General features: G+C 54.2%; 2 protein-coding genes across 7 annotated transcripts in view; one reads left to right on the forward strand and one right to left on the reverse strand.

Moving 5' to 3' along the window:
• Positions 1–14,057, reverse strand: part of TJP3 (tight junction protein 3) — a 43,729-nt gene extending 29,672 nt beyond the window's left edge. The window contains exons 1-6 of one of the 6 annotated variants that reach the window (XM_077121160.1): positions 13,843–14,057; positions 9,681–9,773; positions 1,384–1,440; positions 1,184–1,293; positions 558–660; positions 12–363 (exon numbers count right to left, since the gene is read on the reverse strand). In XM_077121160.1, coding sequence (XP_076977275.1) covers positions 12–363; positions 558–660; positions 1,184–1,293; positions 1,384–1,431 — 613 coding nt within the window. In that variant the 5' untranslated portion in view covers positions 1,432–1,440; positions 9,681–9,773; positions 13,843–14,057. Of the gene's footprint in view, positions 1–11; positions 364–557; positions 661–1,171; positions 1,294–1,383; positions 1,441–5,391; positions 5,756–5,865; positions 6,782–9,680; positions 9,774–13,842 lie in introns of those variants that run through there. The other 5 variants (XM_077121157.1, XM_077121156.1, XM_077121155.1 and 2 more) reach the window with 5 other exon arrangements.
• Positions 13,185–17,684, forward strand: part of PIP5K1C (phosphatidylinositol-4-phosphate 5-kinase type 1 gamma) — an 81,060-nt gene continuing 76,560 nt past the window's right edge. Inside the window, exon 1 of the mRNA XM_077121164.1 lies at positions 13,185–13,252. The gene's annotated coding sequence lies outside the window, so the exon portion shown is untranslated. The remainder of the gene's footprint in view (positions 13,253–17,684) is intronic.

A 17,684-nucleotide genomic window follows, 5' to 3' on the forward strand; every position in this document is an offset into this window, starting at 1 on the left:
GCCCCACTCACCATCACTGTCCCTCTGCCGCACCAGCACTGACTTCACAGGCCGCATTTGCACGTCCTGCCGCGGCAGCCGCTTGAAGCCGGACACCAGGGCCAGCCCATTGGCCTCGGAGCCGCTGCCTGGGCTCCTGCGACCGTGGCTGCTCGGCCGGCCCCGGCGGCTGGCCCTCGGCCGGCGGGATGGCGTGGCCCAGGAGCGGCCAGAGCCGCTGGATGAGTCCCCTTCGTAACCCCGGCCGTGGTCAACCTCTGCCAGCCGGCGGGGCTCGTCGTCCTCGTCTGAGTCCTGGCGCCCCAGGCCCGGGGGGCTGGCCTTGGTGGCAGGCAGCTGGACCTTCCGGGGACGCTTTACTGTCTGCCAGGGGAGGTGGAGAGGGGTATCAGCCGGAGGCAGGGGGCCTCCCCCATCCCCTGGCCACATCCCCGGGGCCTCCGTGTCCGAGCTGTAAGGTGGAAACAAGATTCCACCTGCTCTTTCGAAGCTTATGCTTCTCGTTTTCATGGGCAGCGGGTGGCAGGGGGCCCACTCCCGCCTGGAGGCTCACTCACAACATCGGCCAGCTTCGTGCAAGTCTTGAGCATCTGAATGGCGAAGGTGGAGGTGACATTCTCCATGGAGACCCCATTCACCATGACAATGAGATCTCCTGTCCTGAGGGAAGAAGACAGGGTCAGCGGAAAAATGGGGCCACTCAATGAACCCCCTGGAATGACAAAATGCAATCCTAGAACAGAAGCTGCAATGGCATTGGGTCTCCTTGTACCCCCACCTGCTTTTTGCTTCAAAGCCTCCTTGCCCCTCTCTGCTTTTCTCCCCCGACTTTTTTAAAATTCACTCTCTCCCTCTCTCTCACCTGGCAACCCCTTGGGGCCCAGAACCATATTACCGACAGGAGTAAAGAACACTGGGTCTCTTCCCCTCTGACTCCTAAGAGGTTTCCAAGGCTTCATGTTCCACGAGGGTATTGGGGTCACTCTGACCCCAAGATCTTCTTCAAGAGACCAGGAAGTGCCTCGGGGAAAGTGAGGGCTAAGTCCTGGACTCAGTCCTGCTCCTGGCACTGAGCCATGTGTTGACAGAGCTGGAAGGTGCTGGGCCCTTTCCAGCCTCCTACCTTTGACCTCCACGGGGCCCTCCCCTCCCAGCTCGGGCCACGTTTCACCCTGTAACTCACTGTAGCCTGCCCTCAGCAGGCCCCCCGGGCACCACATCAGACACAACCACAGATCCACCAGGCCGATCTCGGCCTCCAGAGATGGCAATGCCGAAGCCCCGGCGGGGGTCCTAAGGGGAAAGGAGACAGGGAGAGCTTTGGGTGCCCCCCAGGACACAGAGTCTCCCCTCCCAGTGGGCGCAGGGAGAGGCCAGCCTCACCTTGCAGAGTGTGGCTGTGTGCTGTTCCCAGATGGTCAGCTCCTCCATGTCTGCCACCTGTGGTCAGAGGGGACAGGGAAGGTGGAGTGAGGCTGTGGTAAGTCTAGAAGTGTATTTGGAGGTCCCCAGCCCCATGTGGGGAACTCAGCTCTGATACCCCCATGGTCTGAGCCTGCAGGAAAATTGCTACATCTCTCGGGACCTTGGTGTTTTCATCTGCAAAATGGGTCTAAGCCAGTGTTTCTCACCTAGGGGAGATTCTGCCCCCAGGAGATGCTGGGTGATGTTGGGGACAGCTGTCATAGCTGGCATGGATGGGGGGGGAGCCCAGGGAGGCTGCTCAGCAGCCCCCAGTGCCCAGGACACCCTCACCCCAGAGAATGACCCGGCCCCAATATCAGCAGTACTGAGCTGCAAAACTCTGGCTTAAGTAGACCAAACTGTGATGGAGCAGAGAAAGGTACAAGTTTTTAGTCCCCTTCTCCCTGAAAAGTTCAGATCAGATGCCTTGGGAGAGTCCAGGCAGGCAGAGGAAAAGGAGAAAGTAGACCCCAGCCCCACCTTCGCCCCCAGAGTCAAGGACTTCCTTCCCCCAGGGAGGGCCCAGGCAGGTGCTGAGTGCATGAAGAGGGCCTGCTGGACGGGGGCGGGGCCTTCTGTCTGTTCTCCAGACGAGGCCCCTAGCCTGACCCCTTCCCCCAAATCAGGAAGCTAGCATATCAGATCGTGGGACTAGTGGAGAAATCAGGGCCCAGATCCTGTGCAGTCCCCTCCGCCCTGGTCCCTGGCACCCTTCCTTGCATCCCACTATCTGTCCTCCCCGTAGCAGCCAGAGGGTACCTGGGGGGGGGACCCCAAATTAGAGCCCATCCCTCCTCTGCCCACAGCCCTCCATGGCTCCCACCTCCCTTGGACTAAAAAGCCCAAATCCTCCCCCACAGATCCCCAGACCCTGCACACCCTGCCCCGCCCCTTCCCTGCCCTCCCCACGCTCTCTTCCTTCCCTCCACTCCACCACCACCAGCCACACCAGCCTCCTCTAATGCGCCAGGCACAGCGCTGCCTCAGGGCCTTTGCACGGGCCATTCCCTCCTCCTGGAACATCCTTCCCCCACATCTCCACCCGGTTCATTCCCTCACCTCCTTCAGGTCTTTGTTCAAATGTCACCTCCCCTGAACACCCAATTTAGAAACTACAACCCCCTCCCACCCCTCCATAGTGCCTTTTGTCCACCCACCTCCCTCTACTTCATTTTCATTCGTAAAACTCATGACCACTTCACATTCTCTAGATTTTTTTTTTTTTACCCTCTAGAAAAACAGCTCCAGAAGGCAGGAACTTTTGTGTGTTTCATTCACAGCCAAGTACCCAGCACCTACAACAATACTGGATCATGGCAGGGCCACAATAAAGATTTGCTGCATGAATGAATGAACATATGAATGAATGAAGTGCTGCCCCTGTGCCCCAGGCGCTTTACACGTACCATCTCATTGAATTTACTCAGCGAAGAGGCATTCTGTTCATTCCATGATAGAGATGGGGAAACTGAGGCCAAGCCACTGGCCAGGGCAGGTGAAGAGTAGAGCCGGGGAAGGCTGACTGCAGGTACTGCTGCTACACCAGGATGGCTATTTTCAATGGCCAGGCTCTAGGAGCTTAACAGGAGACCCAGGGAGAAGGGGGTGGGGGCAGTGCTGAGCCTGGAACCCAGACCCCACTCTCCACCCCTTCTGTCAGCCTGCGCCTGCCCAGGCCCCTGAAGGGCCTTGCAGCAGAGACCGTCGCTCCCCAGTGTTTCCTATGCTGGCCACAAAGGGCTGGGGAACCTCCGTACCAAAAACCCTCTGCTTGCTCTTCCAAGGCTTTTCCAGACAAGCTCCAGGACTTCCTGGGGAAACAGCATCCCCATCTCCCAGGAGAGTGGGAAGGGAATGGAGGGGAGAGGAACTATGCCCAGGGCAGGGACCCATAGCGGGTCACTCCAGGCCCACCCCCTCCCACCCCCAGCAGTGACCAGGGAGCAAATCCAGTGCTCAGGGTCAATACTCGAGTCCCACCGCTGACCCTTGCTTGCTGGGTGCGTGTGTGTGTGTGTACGCACATGTGCGTTTCTCCCAGCCTCCGGAGATGGTGGTCATTGTTAGAATTATAATAATGATGATTTTCCTTCTTCACATATTTCTAAATAAGGCTACCTGCGGGATGGCTGTGAGTGAGCCCTTGCTTTAATATGCACTGACTCATTTAAGCTTCAGAATGACCTTTGGAAGTGGCCCTATTACTATTCCCACTTTACAGAGGAGGAAGCAGAGGCCCAGAGAGGTTCAACCACCTGCCCGAGGTCACCCAGCAAAGAGGTGACTGCTGGCAGTCTGTACCCACCTCCTCACTTACTAGGCTACAGCTACCTGTCTTCTGCTTTTTAAAAAATTTTCTTCCAAGCTTATGTTTTCAAAAGTGTCCCTTTTTTTAAATTTTTTTGGCCAGCTTTGATTTTATCCTTTGCATCATTAAATGGCCCCTTGAGAATTTGAACTTCCTGGCTTTATTTTAAGAAACGGTCCCTGGGGCTAGAAGGGGTGCAGGTTGCCCAGACTTGCCCCAGCTTGTACGTCTCCACAGATACCAGAAGCTTTGTCTAAAACCCTCAGGAGCTCCTCAGGGCTCTAAGGTTCAAGCTTAATCCCACAGCCCACCTGAGCTGAGTCTACGTCTGAACCTTCACGCTGCAGATAGATCCCCTTGCCTGGGGCAACTTTCCTCAGGGTTTCTGCCTAGCTGGCCCCTGATAACTCAGGTCTCAGCTCACCACCTCCTTAGGAGGCCCTCCTTGACTGGCTAACCAATCTTTCCTCCACCCCAACACTCCTCCCTGTTTTATTTTCTTTCTTTTTCACGGCATCTAGAATCATCTGGAATTATCCTATTTAATCACTAGTTTGTGAGTTTCTTGTCTTTCCTGTCAGGTTATGAAGATGATCCCACATCTGTCTGGGAACTCAAGGTCCTGGTGATGGGCCATTGGCACTTTCTGGACACCCCAACCTGGCCTCCTTGCTAGGCCTTTGCACATGCTGGCAAACTCCTATTCATCCCTTACAACCCCAGAGCCACTGCCTCTTCCTCCATGAAGGGACTCCTTGCCATATCTCTCTCTCCCTCTGGCTCAAATTTGATTATGGAAGCCTGGAGGTCTGCATCCAGCTGTCTCCCGACACCCATGCTTCCCGAGCCCAACTCACCCCCGGGGGAACCTGGGGGGGGGGGGCTTGGGAGACAGGGCTTGGGGGCACAGGAAGATTTTGAGGAAAGGAGGAATGAAACGCAGAGATCCAGCCGTCAGTTCAGCCAGGTGTGACCTGAGTTTCTAGGGAGGGTGTGACCCTCCCAGCCCCGCCCCCTTCAAGGTGCGCTGATGGGGCGGTGCCTGGGCGTGCCACGCGCGGGACGCAAAAAGCAAACATCAAGCAAACATCGAAGGAGACTCAGCCAGAGGGGGCTGGCCGTACCCGGTGGCACCAAGCCCGGGGCACGTGGCTCCCAGGAGGCGGGCCTCTCTCCCTCTCCCTCCCGCCCCCACCTCTGGGGAAACTGGCTGGAGTTGGGGGTGGGGCGGGGGGAGAGGGCTACAAGTACCGGAGTTGGGGAGGGGATTCTGGGAGGAAGGAGGTGGCGGGAACCAGAATTGCCGGTCCCTGGGCCTCTGGCGGGGTGGCCTGGGGCAGGCGATCTCCTCTGGCGGCCCCAGTCGGTCCTTCCAGGCCCGGATCTGAGACCCGGGTTGGTTTCGCCGAGAAAGAGCTCGTTTGGGCTCCATTCCTGGGCAGTAAAAGTCCCTCCAAACAAGGAGGCGGTGATTCCTCCACCCCCACCCCCCACCCAGCACCTGTAAAACGGAGCCGCCCACCCCCGCGCCTCCGCCAGGTAACGCGTGTTTCTGTTCGGTACACAGTAGGCGCCCACTAAATGTTGATCTCCTCCTCCCGCGGCCTCAACAAACTCACCGAAGCCATCCCAGCCCCAGATGAAGCCACTGCCTCGACCTTAAGCCGGCCCCAGACCCCCGGGAAGAGGCAGTGACCATCTTTGCTGAGCATCGGGCGCTTAAAACACATTTTCCCCTTGGAATCCTAACCACACCCTCCTTTAAAATGACGACCGCCCATTTTACAGAAGAGGTGCAGAGAAGGAAAAGCCTTGGGTCACTGGTTAAAAAAGTTACCCGAAACAGTTTGCAGAAAAGCCAGGATTTTGAATTCAGGTCTGTAGGTAACAGAGAGGGGCAGCTTTTAGGGTCTGGGGGGAACGGACGCGCCTTGCTGTGCAGCCTCGACTTAGCCACCGCGCCCCTCTGAGCCTCAGTCTCCTCACTTGGTTGATCCCGGCTCAGACTCCGAGCCCCCTCCCCCTCCCCCCCACCGCCCCCTCCCCCATCCAGACTGACCCCGTCCCCCTGCGGTCCGCGGCTGTCTACTCGCCTGGAATCTCACCGCCATGGTCCACCCTCGGGCTCTCCAGCGCCCCAGCTCGAGGGGGGGGCCTGGAAACCGTCAATCCGGCGCCCTCCCCAAGAGCCAGGGGGGAGCTGCGGAGGGTCGCAGCGGAGTGGGGGGTAAGGGTCCCCCAATCGCAGCTTCCTCCCGCCCGTTCCGCCTCTCCAGCTGCACCTGCTACTCTTCCTCCTCCTCCTCCTCCTCCAGGGCCCGGGCCCGCCCCCTCTCCGACACGCCTTCGGGAAGCGGGAAAGGACGCGTACGCCTTGCCCCCACCTCAGGCTCCAGGCTCCGGAACCGATAGTCCGTGCCGGGTGTTTTCCCCAACCAGGCACCTGTCCACGGCCGAGCTGGAGACCGGCTAAGCCTGGCTGTAGAGAAGACCCGATAGGGATTCGCAGCCATTTTCGGAACGGGGTTGGCAATTTGAGAGAGGTTTTTCTATCCATGAAATGGGCATATTCTGAGGTTCAGCAAGGAAGTCTGTTGGATCAGGAGCTAATGGAGGGGCAGAGAGACCCAGAGCATAAAGCTGCTCCTTCTCAGATACACCCAACTCTGAGAGGCTGATCCTCATTTCACACAGGAGAAACTGAGGCCCAGAAAGACGCCCGGACTTTCTAAAGACTCACAGCTTCTGACCCTGGGGCCCAGCCCTTACCCAGTACTAAGGGCCCCAGGCTCAGACTTCACACCCAGCACTGGGCAGGGCCCCCAGCTGGGAAGGGAGGGACTTTCCTTAGGCTCTAGAGGATTAAAGGTCAGGCTTCCCTGTCCCGACCCAGCCTTGTCAGCAGGTAAGATGTAGGAAAGGAAATCCTCTACCTGTCACTGGGGAGAGGAAGTTACCTAGATGGGTGGCGCTGGCAGTGGCCCCACTCACACATTCCTTCAGGCTTTAAAAATATATATACCCTGAGGCCCAGCTGTGTCTGTGCTCTACCTGGGCCCCCAAGATTAGGGGGCAACACCCCTTCCCTGGTCATCAGGGCTTGGCAAAGAGAGGAACCCCAGGCCCAGCAGGAGTGCATAGAGCATGGAAGAAACTCTGGCAGAGTTAAGGAAGGCTTCCTGAAGGAAGAGGTATTGCAACCTGGGGTTTTGAAGATTGGATAAGAGTTTGCCAAGTGAACAGAGCAGATAGAATAATCAACATCTTTGAGACTTCTGAAGGCGATTTCTCACCTCTTGCCACTGCACTTGTGCTCAAAACACTAGTCCAGAAGCCCTGGCCAGACAGAGTTGGCCCTTCAAGGGCCCACAAATGCAACCCCCCCAAGATAAAAAATAAATAAATAAAACTTTTCTGAAGCCCCTTCTAGTCCACCCACTTGGAACCTCAGAGCTGGGAGGGTTCAAAGCCCAGCTCTGTCACTTATTTGCTGTGCAGTCTCAGGCAAGTCACTTTCCCTCTCTACTTCAGTTTCCCCATCTGTAAATGGGAGAAACACCCTTACACACCAAGTCAGGACACTTAATAGGGGCCTGAATACAACTTAAATATGAACTGCTGCCTCCTTCCAAATACGTGATCTTGTACAAGTCATTGCCCTCTCTGTGCCTCAGTTTCACCATTATAAATGGGTATGATCTGTAAATGGAGATAACCCTCAAAGGGTAAATTTAGTAGATATGCATTATAAGGTGCTTAGAAAGCACTCGTAAATGTTGGCCACTTAGTCCTATTCTTGTTATCAGCAAATCTGAGAAGTGTTTTATAGATTAAGAAATGAAGCACAGAGAGGGCCTGAACCCACTGGGGGTCACACAGCAAAGTTTGGTGTCCAGCAGCCCCAAACACCCCCAGGACTCCATGCTGACCCCAGGTGGAAACACCATTAACCTGAGTGATGATTTTTGAGTGCATTCAGTATCGCATATTCATACTATATGCTGTATCCACGTGACACTACGCACAAAGCGATTTTAGGTAGAACAGGGTCAAATGATTTTTAAGTGGCCGTATATTTGCCTTAAGGAGTCACAGAAAAAAATATAAAAAGGTTCCCCACTGGCCTGCACTTGTAAGAGACTGCTGGAGGAGGCGTTTCTGTTTGAAGAGTAAGTCTGGCAAAAATCCTGCTATCCTGCACTCCGGGGCTGTACCTCAGCACCGACAGAAGAAGGGGGTCAAACCTGTGGTAATGAGGCTCCTGATTCGTGTCCATTGAGCATTTACTTTGTGCCAGACACGAATACACACGACTTCTATGTACCCATTTTGCAGCTGAGAAAACTGAGGCCAGACGGGTTGAGTGGCAAGCCTAAAATCTTAGAGCTCTGTCTGATGCCACAGCCCTCACTCTAAATCAGTGCTTCTAACCCCCAGGAGATGGTTTGGCAACGCCTGGAGACATTTTTTGGTAGTCTATTTGGCATCAAGTGGGTAGAGGCCAGGCCTGTCGCTCAGCATCCTACAATGTCCAGAACAGCCACCCGACACCCCCCCACACACACACCTAATCCCTCTACGAGAGGAAGGGAACACCCACCCCAGGCACTCAGACACATTGTCTTCTTCCAGCTACCCATGACTCTGTGCTCACGTATTCGTGCCTTGCTCAAGAACACTCAATAGCTCCCTAGTTCCCATCGAAGAACTTTGTGCTCAAATCCATCCGGGTCTTGGAAGGAGGGTGTGGCCAGTGGCCCTCACTCCCCCACCCCCTGGCCCCTGGCTTATCTTACAGAGTTAAAGACCTCTTTTCATCAATCCACTTCATGCATACGTCTTTCCATCCATTCGGGTGTTCGCTCAACAACAAAGAACGTTTCAAAGTACCTGCAGCTGTGCCAGACTCATAATGGGAAGAGAAAAGGAACAGGCTTCCTTCCTGGTGTTGCAGAGCCAACCTCAGCCGGAGAGGGGGGCAGTGGGGGGTGAAGAGGTGGGGGGTGTGCGGAGGGAGAATGCTTCGAAAGGAAGGTGGCTCTTTCAGAATATGAGACCCATAAGAAACCTCCAGAATGATCCTGCTCTCTCCTTTCTGAGTACCTATGGGGAAACTGAGGCCCAGAGCAGCAAGGGCTGGGCTGAGGTGGCCCAGTGAGTTCTGGCCTCCAGGGGCTTGGGCTCTCCCTGCGAGAGGTTACTTTGCTGGGCTGGAGCAAGCTGGGGCGAGGGGAGGGTCAGCAGGGACCTGGCCTCTATGGGGTCTGGCCTAACAGGTCTAACCAGAACCTAGGAATGCCCTGTAGCAGCTTCACAGGCTGAGCTGGGCCCTGGCTACTTCAGTCAACGTTTAGTGAGCGCCCAGTGTATACACAGCGGTGGGGCCAGAGGACGCATGAGACTGAGACAGACCCAGTCCCTGCCCTCATGAAGCTGGGGGTTCAGGTGAGATAGACAATAAACAATCACACACCTCAGTGAAAAGTGTAACGGAGAATTCCGAGAGCCTCCCCCTGGAAGACACAACCTGGGCTGGGTACTCAGGGAGGACTTCCCGGAGGAGGCGGTTCTAGAGCAAAGAACTGACTTTGGAGAGGGGTGACCGAGTTGAAGAGGGGTCCTGAAAAGCCTGAAGGAGGTGAGGGAGAAGCTATGTCGCTATCTAGGAGGAAGGGTGTCCCTGGCAGGGGGAACAGCATGTGCCAAGGTCCAGAGGCAGGACAGGGCCAGGCGTGAGGGAGGAACGGCAAGGGATGGAGGGAGTAAGGGGAAGAGCAGGAGGAGGGGACGGGGCAGGTGGTGTGGGACCTGGAGGGCTGCAGAGAGGCCTTGGGCTTCCCCCCACCCCCACCCCCCAGGAAGGTGGGAGCCATGGAGGGCTGTAGGCAGAGGAGGGACAGGCTCTTACCTGGTGCTCACAGGTGCCCTCTGGTGGCTGCGGAGAGGACAGACTGCAGGGAGATGAGGGCAGAGGTCCAGGAGGGCAAGGATGTGGCCTGGACTGGGTGGGGGCCAAGGGTAAATGGACAGATTGTGAAAACCTTTGAAGGTACAACCTCCAGGATCAGCTGGAAGACAGGACGTGGGGCAGGAGGGGAGGGGTCAAGCCCACGGGGAGGGGTCTACCTGGGCCTCTGGAGGGTGAGCTGATGCTTCTTGGGATGGGGATGGGGTAAAAGGGATGGGTGGGAGACAGGAGGAGTCTGCTGGTGCCATCAGGCTGGACCAAGAAGTTTCTGAGTCACCCAGCGCTGGCGGATGGTTTCGGCCATGGGACAGTGACGTCACTGGGAGAGTGAGTGTAGACAGAGAGGGTGGGCCAGGGCCAGCAGTGTAGACAGGAGGGGGCACGGGGCAAGTTGTATAGACAAAGAGGAGTGGCTGGTCTAGGACAAGCAGGGTAGAGAGACGGGGGTAGACCCAGGATAAGCAGTGTAGACAGAAGTGGGGGAGGAGGTCCCAGGGCAAGTAGTATAGACAGAGGCGTGTACCCAGGACAAGCAGTGTAGACAGGAGAGAGGGTGCAGGGTGAGTGGGGTTCCTGCAAGATTTCAAGGCACGTGTGGGGAGAGGATGTAGCCTTCTGTCTCCCCTGCTGGTCCTGGGTACCCTCCTCTGTCTACACTGCTTGCCCTGGGTCCCCCTCCCCTCCTGTCTACACTGCTCACCATGGGGCTCCGTCCTATCCATACTGCCTGTCCTGGACTCTCCCCCGCCATCTACACTGCTTGTCCTCCAGAAGAGACAGTGGAGAGACCAGGGGAGGGATAAACACCAGGGTGCAGGGTCCCCAGAGCCAAACAAAGCGTTTCAGGAAGGACAGATCCTGGGTGCAGCGGCTCAGCCACCAACCTGAGGGTCAGCCAGGCTGAGAGAACTCGATGGAGGAGGGAGCGGGTGTAAACAGCAGTCCTAGAAGCCAGGAGCATGGGACGCATGCTCAAGGGAGGGTGTTTGTCCCACTGACGACCCTCATCAGCTAAACTCCCCGCACCAGGACCCCCCTTTTGCCGACCCCCAATATAGAGCCTCCTACACCCAGATCCCACTTTTACAATATGCACAGCTCTGGTCTTCCTACTCTCCAGTCAGAATCTTAGGTGACTCCCCATGCATTGTTTACGCATTTATTGTACACCTACTGTATACCAACACTGTTCTCAGCACCACAGGTACTGCCCTTCTGGAGCTCACAGTCCAGCAGGGAGAACAGACATTAAACAAAGAGTTGCACCAAAAAATATGTAATGAATAAGCAGTGGCTTCAGCTCAAGAACATTCAATAGCTCCCCAGCATTCCTTCAAAGTCCCGTGCTAGGCTCTGGCCACACACTTAAAAGTTATCAATGTCTTTGAACAATTTTACAACTCAGTAAATTATAGGAAACTGAAGCTATCGCAAAGGAATACTGCAAATTTCTGTAGAAATGCAAATGAATCCTGTCCTGTGGAGAAGGTACAATTGATTATTGCCCAGTGGCTTCTGATCAGTATTGCAACTATTTATAAATTCATTTCCACACTCTTGATTGCCTCTGTGTGTGTGCATGTGTTCTTATAAATTTTCCTTTGAATACCCACATTAATGAATGAGTTAGCCAAACTCATAAAATACCTATCTGTTTCATATCTGTATGAGAGACACGATTTTACCTCTGGGGGTAAAATCCTTTACTATCATAGAGCCCAAAAGCCTCATTCTCCCTCACCTGATCTCCGCTGACCTCCCAAGCTTCCTGTCCCTCCCACCCATCGTAGTCTCCAGACCCCAGAATATTCCACCCATTTTCCTTCCCTGCCTCTGTTTCTCATATATCAGCAAATGTTGTTGGTTCTACCCAAATCCTTCCAGAATCTGCCCTCTTCTTTTCCCTCGACCTCTGGGCTCCTGTCCTCACCCCCACGCTCTGTGCTCCTCACACAGCCAGAGGGCGCCCATGAGCATCTGAGTCAGGGCCTGTCCCTCCTCTGCCCACAGCCCTCCATGGCTCCCACTTCCCTCCAGGGGGGAAAGCCCAGGCCACCAGGACCTGCATCACCTTCCCAGGCCCCTCCCTGGCCTCCCCGCCTCCTGCTCTCCCCCTCCCCGCCTCTGCTCCAGCCACAGGGGCTTCCTCTAAGACGCCAGGCTCAGTCCTGCCCCAGGACCATGGCACAGCCTGCTCCCTCTGCCCCAAAGGCTCTTTCCCTAGAGATCAGTTGGGCTGACAACTCACTTCCTTCAAGTCTTTGCTCCAATGTCACCTTCTCAGTAATCTTTCTATTTAAATCTGTAAAACGCCTTCTCTTCCCCCCTACCCACACATCTGACAACCCCATCCTCTTACCTCTTTCACTTCTTTTTCTTTCTCCTGTCAGACTTACCCTCCTCTCACCCAGGATACAATTTACAATGCAATTCACTCATTACATTTGTTGTTTCTTGTCTGCCTTCTCCAAAACATAGACGCTCTGCAAGGATCGGAATCTTTCTCTACCCTGTCCCTTGCTGAATTTACACCCCACCACCATCACCAAAGCCTAGAAGAGCACCAAGTACACAGTAGGTGCTCAATAAATGCTGTTCCCCGGCCCAGGCGGCCCCTCCTCCCAGTCGGCTCCCTCTGACCTCAGCTCATTCCAAAGGGTGTCAGACTCCGCCCTGAGCAAACACTGCACCCTGGGGCGCCCGGCCAGGCCCTAGCAGGAAGAAAAGCCACCAAATGCCCTCACCGTGGACTTTCCCCAGATTTTGAGGCTGGTGGAATCTCCCAGGCCCTGGCCTTGCCCCAGGTTCAAGCCTGAGTCAGGGAGGCAGGACTTTTACAAGATGCTCAGTCTGGGGCATTTGTTCGGGGTAGGGACGCTCCCTACCCCACTCTTGCATTTCGCCTCTGGAGTGCCCCCTGCCCTTGCTCTGCAGCCCTAGGCCAGCACCTACCCTCTCTAAGCCCAGATTTTTCCATAAAACGGGAAGTGCAACCAGCCTCATTCTCAGTTCCAAAGTTGAATGTGGGGGAAGGGGGGCTTTATCCTGTCCCCTACCTGATGGAGAATCCATTACCAACAATATTGCAATACCTTGGAACCAGGTGACATTTTAGAGAGCAAAAAAATAAATAAAAATAAAAACTGAGATGGGGCTAGAGGAGAAGAGGCTGGAGGCCAGGTCTGGGTGACTCCATGGGTTTTCTCTCCCAGTCCCAGGCATGGTGGGATCTGACAATTCACTCGTGTCCCCCTCATCTTCCTGTACATCACCCCAAAGACCTCAAGTATTCCTCCTTCCAGGATGACCCCAAACTAGAAGCAGGCTCCGCGACCAGATCTCCTGGGCCCCAGGGGAACACAGAGGCTGGAGGCTGCAATCTGACACTCAGCTCAGCAGGAAGCTTCCTTTGTCCCGCCTGCTTGGGCACAAATGACCCAGAAAACTGCTGTCAGCGGACCCCTCTGCTCTCCAGGCTCTGGGCTTCCATTTCCCTTCTGCCTCCTCGGAGCGCTGAGTTCTGCAAAGGGGACAGCTGGGCCGACCTCCGCCACTGCCTGCCCGCATTTCTGAAGTTGCCTGGGAAAGGGGTCCAGATAATTCCCCACCCCGCGACACGCTTCCAGACCCTGGAGTTTCCAGGAGCTGGGAAAGAGGAGATGCAATTTTCTGAAAGTCCCAAAACAACTTCTCTTTGGGAAGTTCCAGGTATTAGGCTGCCTCCCCACTGTGGCTTCTGGCTGCAGCAGGAGGCAACCCTGAGCCTTGGGGGGCATTGACATTCCCTATAGTTTGGGGGATCAGAGACAAACCTGCAGCCTGTGCAGCTCCCCCCACCCGGCCCGGCCCCACCTGGGACAATAATGACTCTTTCAAGTTTTGGGCCGCGGGGCCCTGGGCAGGCTGCCAGTCACGGCCAGAATGATAATCCCTTGGAAACTATGTCAAATGCCCACACAGGAGTGTCAGCTTCCTGCTTTCCGGGGAGTTCGGGGGAGGTGATTGGGGTGGGGGTGGGGGTCCCAGGACCCGGCCGTGGAGATGGCAGGCAGATCGAGGTGCCGGGGTGGGGGTGGGGGGGCAGGGGCGGGGGGTATCTTACCTGGGTGAGGAGCTGGGCAGGAGCCAGGGCCCAGGTGCCCACCTGGCACAAGGGGTGGGGAGGGGACCCGAGGACTTGGCTTTGGACTTCCCACCTGTTTGTCCAATTTCTCCTCCCTCGTGGGAGCAACAGTAGGCGGGCAGGGGTCCCTGCCAAGTGGAACCAGCGCAGGAGAGCAAGCCAGTGAGGGAGTGAGCTAGAGGCCGGCCCCCCTGGCTGGTTGGGTGTGTGGCTCTGTCGCAACGTGGGAGCAGCTGGCCTTAACCCCTGCTTACCCGGAGACCAGGAACACCGAGCCTTGCCCCGTCTGTGGCATTCACAGCCGCACCCCTCGGCGTGAACCAGAAGCTTGGCACATAGTAGGCGCTCAGGAGATATTTGCCGATCTATTAAGGAGTGAACAGTCTATGCCTCGTGGCTTCCCCTGCCCTCACCGTCCGCCTTGACCTTGGACGGCCAAGCCCTGACCCTTGCTGTGTCTTCCCCCAGTTATGCTCTCCCCTCAGATTGTGGCAGGGTTGGCTCATTCCGCCCACAATGCTGAGCTCACATCCTGGTCTACCCCTTCCGAGCTGTGTGGCCTTGGGTAAATCACACAACCTCTCTGGGCTTCAGTTTCCTCATGGGGAAAAAAATTTTTTTTTTTAATGAGAACTGGGCAGGGCGACAGTCACTCAGTGGCAGAATTCTCACCTGGCATGCTGGAGACCCAGGTTCAATTCCTGGTGCCTGCCCATGCCAAAAAAAAAAGAGTACCTACTTCCTAGGATTATTTCAAGGATTAAATGAATGAATACATATAAAGTGCTTTTTGCTAGGCATGCAGCAGGCCTGCTCCATGCGATTAGGTAGTCACTACCCACCCATGACTGGTCTGAATTAATCAGACGTACTGTGAGTGCAAACTACAGGGTGGATTTTGAAGGCTTCACATGCAAAAATGCACAGAAAACAGCTCACTGATTTATATAATAAGGAATTTATATTGAAATGATATTTTGGACATATTGGGTTAAAGGAAATATGTTATTAAATTTTATCTCAACTGTTTTTTTTTTACTTTAGCTACTAGACAAATTTTAAGTGACATCTGTGGTTTATGTTATAGTCCTATTAGAAGGTGCTAGAATAAGCATTCCATAGTATTACCTTCTGAGTCCTGCCTTTTCCTATCACGTGGGTCTTTATTTTTATTCCTTTGCGTTTAAAATATACACAACTTGAAATTTCTCTTTCTAATCATTTTAAGTGTGCAATGCTAAGGCATTAGTTACATCCACAGCATTTGTCTTTTTTTTTTTTTTTTTTAAGCATTTCTTAGCGGCGGAAAGTATCTTCTATCTTAGTCATTTGCTTGTTCCCCTTTCTGGAATATAACCTGGTTGGAGTCAGGGATGCCTCGCTGTGCCGGGTATACGGTAGGCGCTCAATACGTTCTCATGGATGCGTGAGTGAGTGAAGGAACAAACAAACCAACAAACCGACGGACGAATGAATGAAAGGATGAACTACGGGGAGGGGCGTGGACAAAACCCGCCAAACCCCTCCCACCTGCAGGCGGCCCCGGGCGCTGCAGTCAATGGCCGCTCTGGCCACAAGGGGGCGCCGGAAACCAGCCCACGGCCCCAACAGGCAGCCCTCAGTTTTCCACCCCGCCAAACGGGAATGGAGCAAGGAAGCAAGGGATGCCCCTCCTCTCTGTTCCCTGCAGCCTTATGCCTCCCCCCACCGCCTCCAGCTTTTTCTTTTAAATGTAAATGTTTTAATGAAAGACTTGCATGCCTTTCAAAGAGTCGAATAATTACCATTTCCCCAAGTCCATTCATTGGTTCATTCCCTTTTCTTAGCTGGTTAGTTTGACATTTACGTTCACGTCTCTAAGTAACATGTCTGTTTTCACCATTTCCTGATGTTTTAGTTTCGGCATCGAATTCCCAGCAGGAGGGATTCAATCAACCCCGAAGATGGTTTTTGTCCCCTCCTTTACCTCGGTTTCATTCATAATCGTTCACCACCAGCAGCCCCAGCCCTTCTCCAGTTGCCTTAATCAATGGTTCTCAAACTTCGTGGGGCATCCAAATCCCCTGGGGCTCGTTAAAAGTCACGTGTGGGGGCCGCGCCCAAGAGTTTCAGACTTGGGGGGTTGGGGAAGGATGGAGAGAAGAACTCACAATTCTAACAAGCTCCTGGGTGCTGCTTTGCCCACCCCGGGACCCCAGTTTGAGAACCTGCACTCTAAATCTTCTCTCAAGGCAGATTCAGGCTGACTCACGACTTCTATCCGTTTCCCTTTCCTAAAGAACTCTCCTTGGTGTCTTTGCACTGGTCCATCTGGCCCTGTCCTCCTCCACCCATCCCCCACCCCACCCATAGGTGTCCTCCGGAGTCTCTTTCAACCCCAACCCCGGGATTCCCTCTGCCCTCTCCTGGACCCTGTACTTGATATTTTCTCCTTCCTTGACGTGCTTTCTAACTGGCACCTGCTCCCGGTTCCTTGGCTGCCTTTTGTCCTCAAGTCAAAACACCAAGGAGCAACTCAGCCCCTGTGGAAAAACAATTTAGTGGTTTGTTCTAGTTTGCTAGCTGCTGGAATGCAACGCACCAGAGATGGATTGGCTTTTAATGAAAACTCCTAGCCAACTGCAGATGTAATCAGCAACAGATGAGGTTCACATGCCATCAGCTCATGTCGGCAGCAATAGAACTAGGCACCTCCCCCTGGCCAAGTTGACACCTGAACCAAACTACCACATGGTTCTTCAAAGAGTTACACGTAGAAGTACCACGGAATCTGACAATCCCACTCCTAGGTACATACCCCAAAGAACTGATGGCACGGCCTTGGACGGATATCTGTACACCCATGTTTGTTGTGGCATGATTCACCAATAGCCAAAAGGCAGAAGTAACCCAAGTGTCCCTTGGTGAATGAATGCAACAACAAAATGTGGTCCATCCAGTCAAGGGAATATTATCCGGCCATAAAAAGGAATGGAATTCTGATCCACGCGACAACGTGGCTGAACCTTGAAGACATGACATTGAGTGAAAGAAGCCAGACCCAAAAGGATGGATATTGTCTGACTTCACTTACACGAAATAACCAAGACTGCAAATTCGTAAGCCAGAAAGTAGACTCGAGGTTAGCAGGGGCTGGGCTGGGGTGGGGGTGGGGGGTTGGGGAGTTAGAGCTGAGCGGGTGCAGAGTTTCTGTTTCAGGGGAATGGAAAAGCTTTGATGACTGTGGCAAGACATTGTGAACATAATTGCTGCCACTGGATTGTGGGTTTGGAAGTGGTTAAAATGGGAAATTTTATCTTCATATGTTAGCATGCATATTCACTCTCCCACTCACTCCCCCCACCAAAAAAAAGAAGAAAAAAAAACCCAAAACACCAAGCACCTCAAATCCCAGCCTGCTTGACCTCCCAGGGAGTGAGGTGCACATTTTCTGGGGTCAGATTCGTCTGGATAAAACATCCTGATTCCTCTCTCCTCTCTAACTGGGAGAACTGGCTCCACGCCTGCCCCCCCCCAACAGAAATCATTCATAATTGAAAAAAGCAGCGAGAGCAAAATGTATGAATACCCAAATCAGGGCATTGGAATGAGGAACCACCTGATTGGTTCTTTGGCTCCTTCATAAACCCAACATTACTCATTCTTAACAAACCCCACAGTCACCTCTAACACCATAAGCAGCGCTGATTTCGGCATGATTCTCCACGTGATTCCAAGCAAGGGCTTTAACTCTCTGGGCTTCTTGTTTTCTCATGTGTAAAGTGGGGATGATTTTACATCCTGCGGTTGACTAATAGGTAAAATAGTTATCGTCTTTCGGT

This window comes from Tamandua tetradactyla, chromosome 11 (genome assembly GCF_023851605.1).
Source record: "Tamandua tetradactyla isolate mTamTet1 chromosome 11, mTamTet1.pri, whole genome shotgun sequence".
NCBI classification, from domain to species: domain Eukaryota; kingdom Metazoa; phylum Chordata; class Mammalia; order Pilosa; family Myrmecophagidae; genus Tamandua; species Tamandua tetradactyla.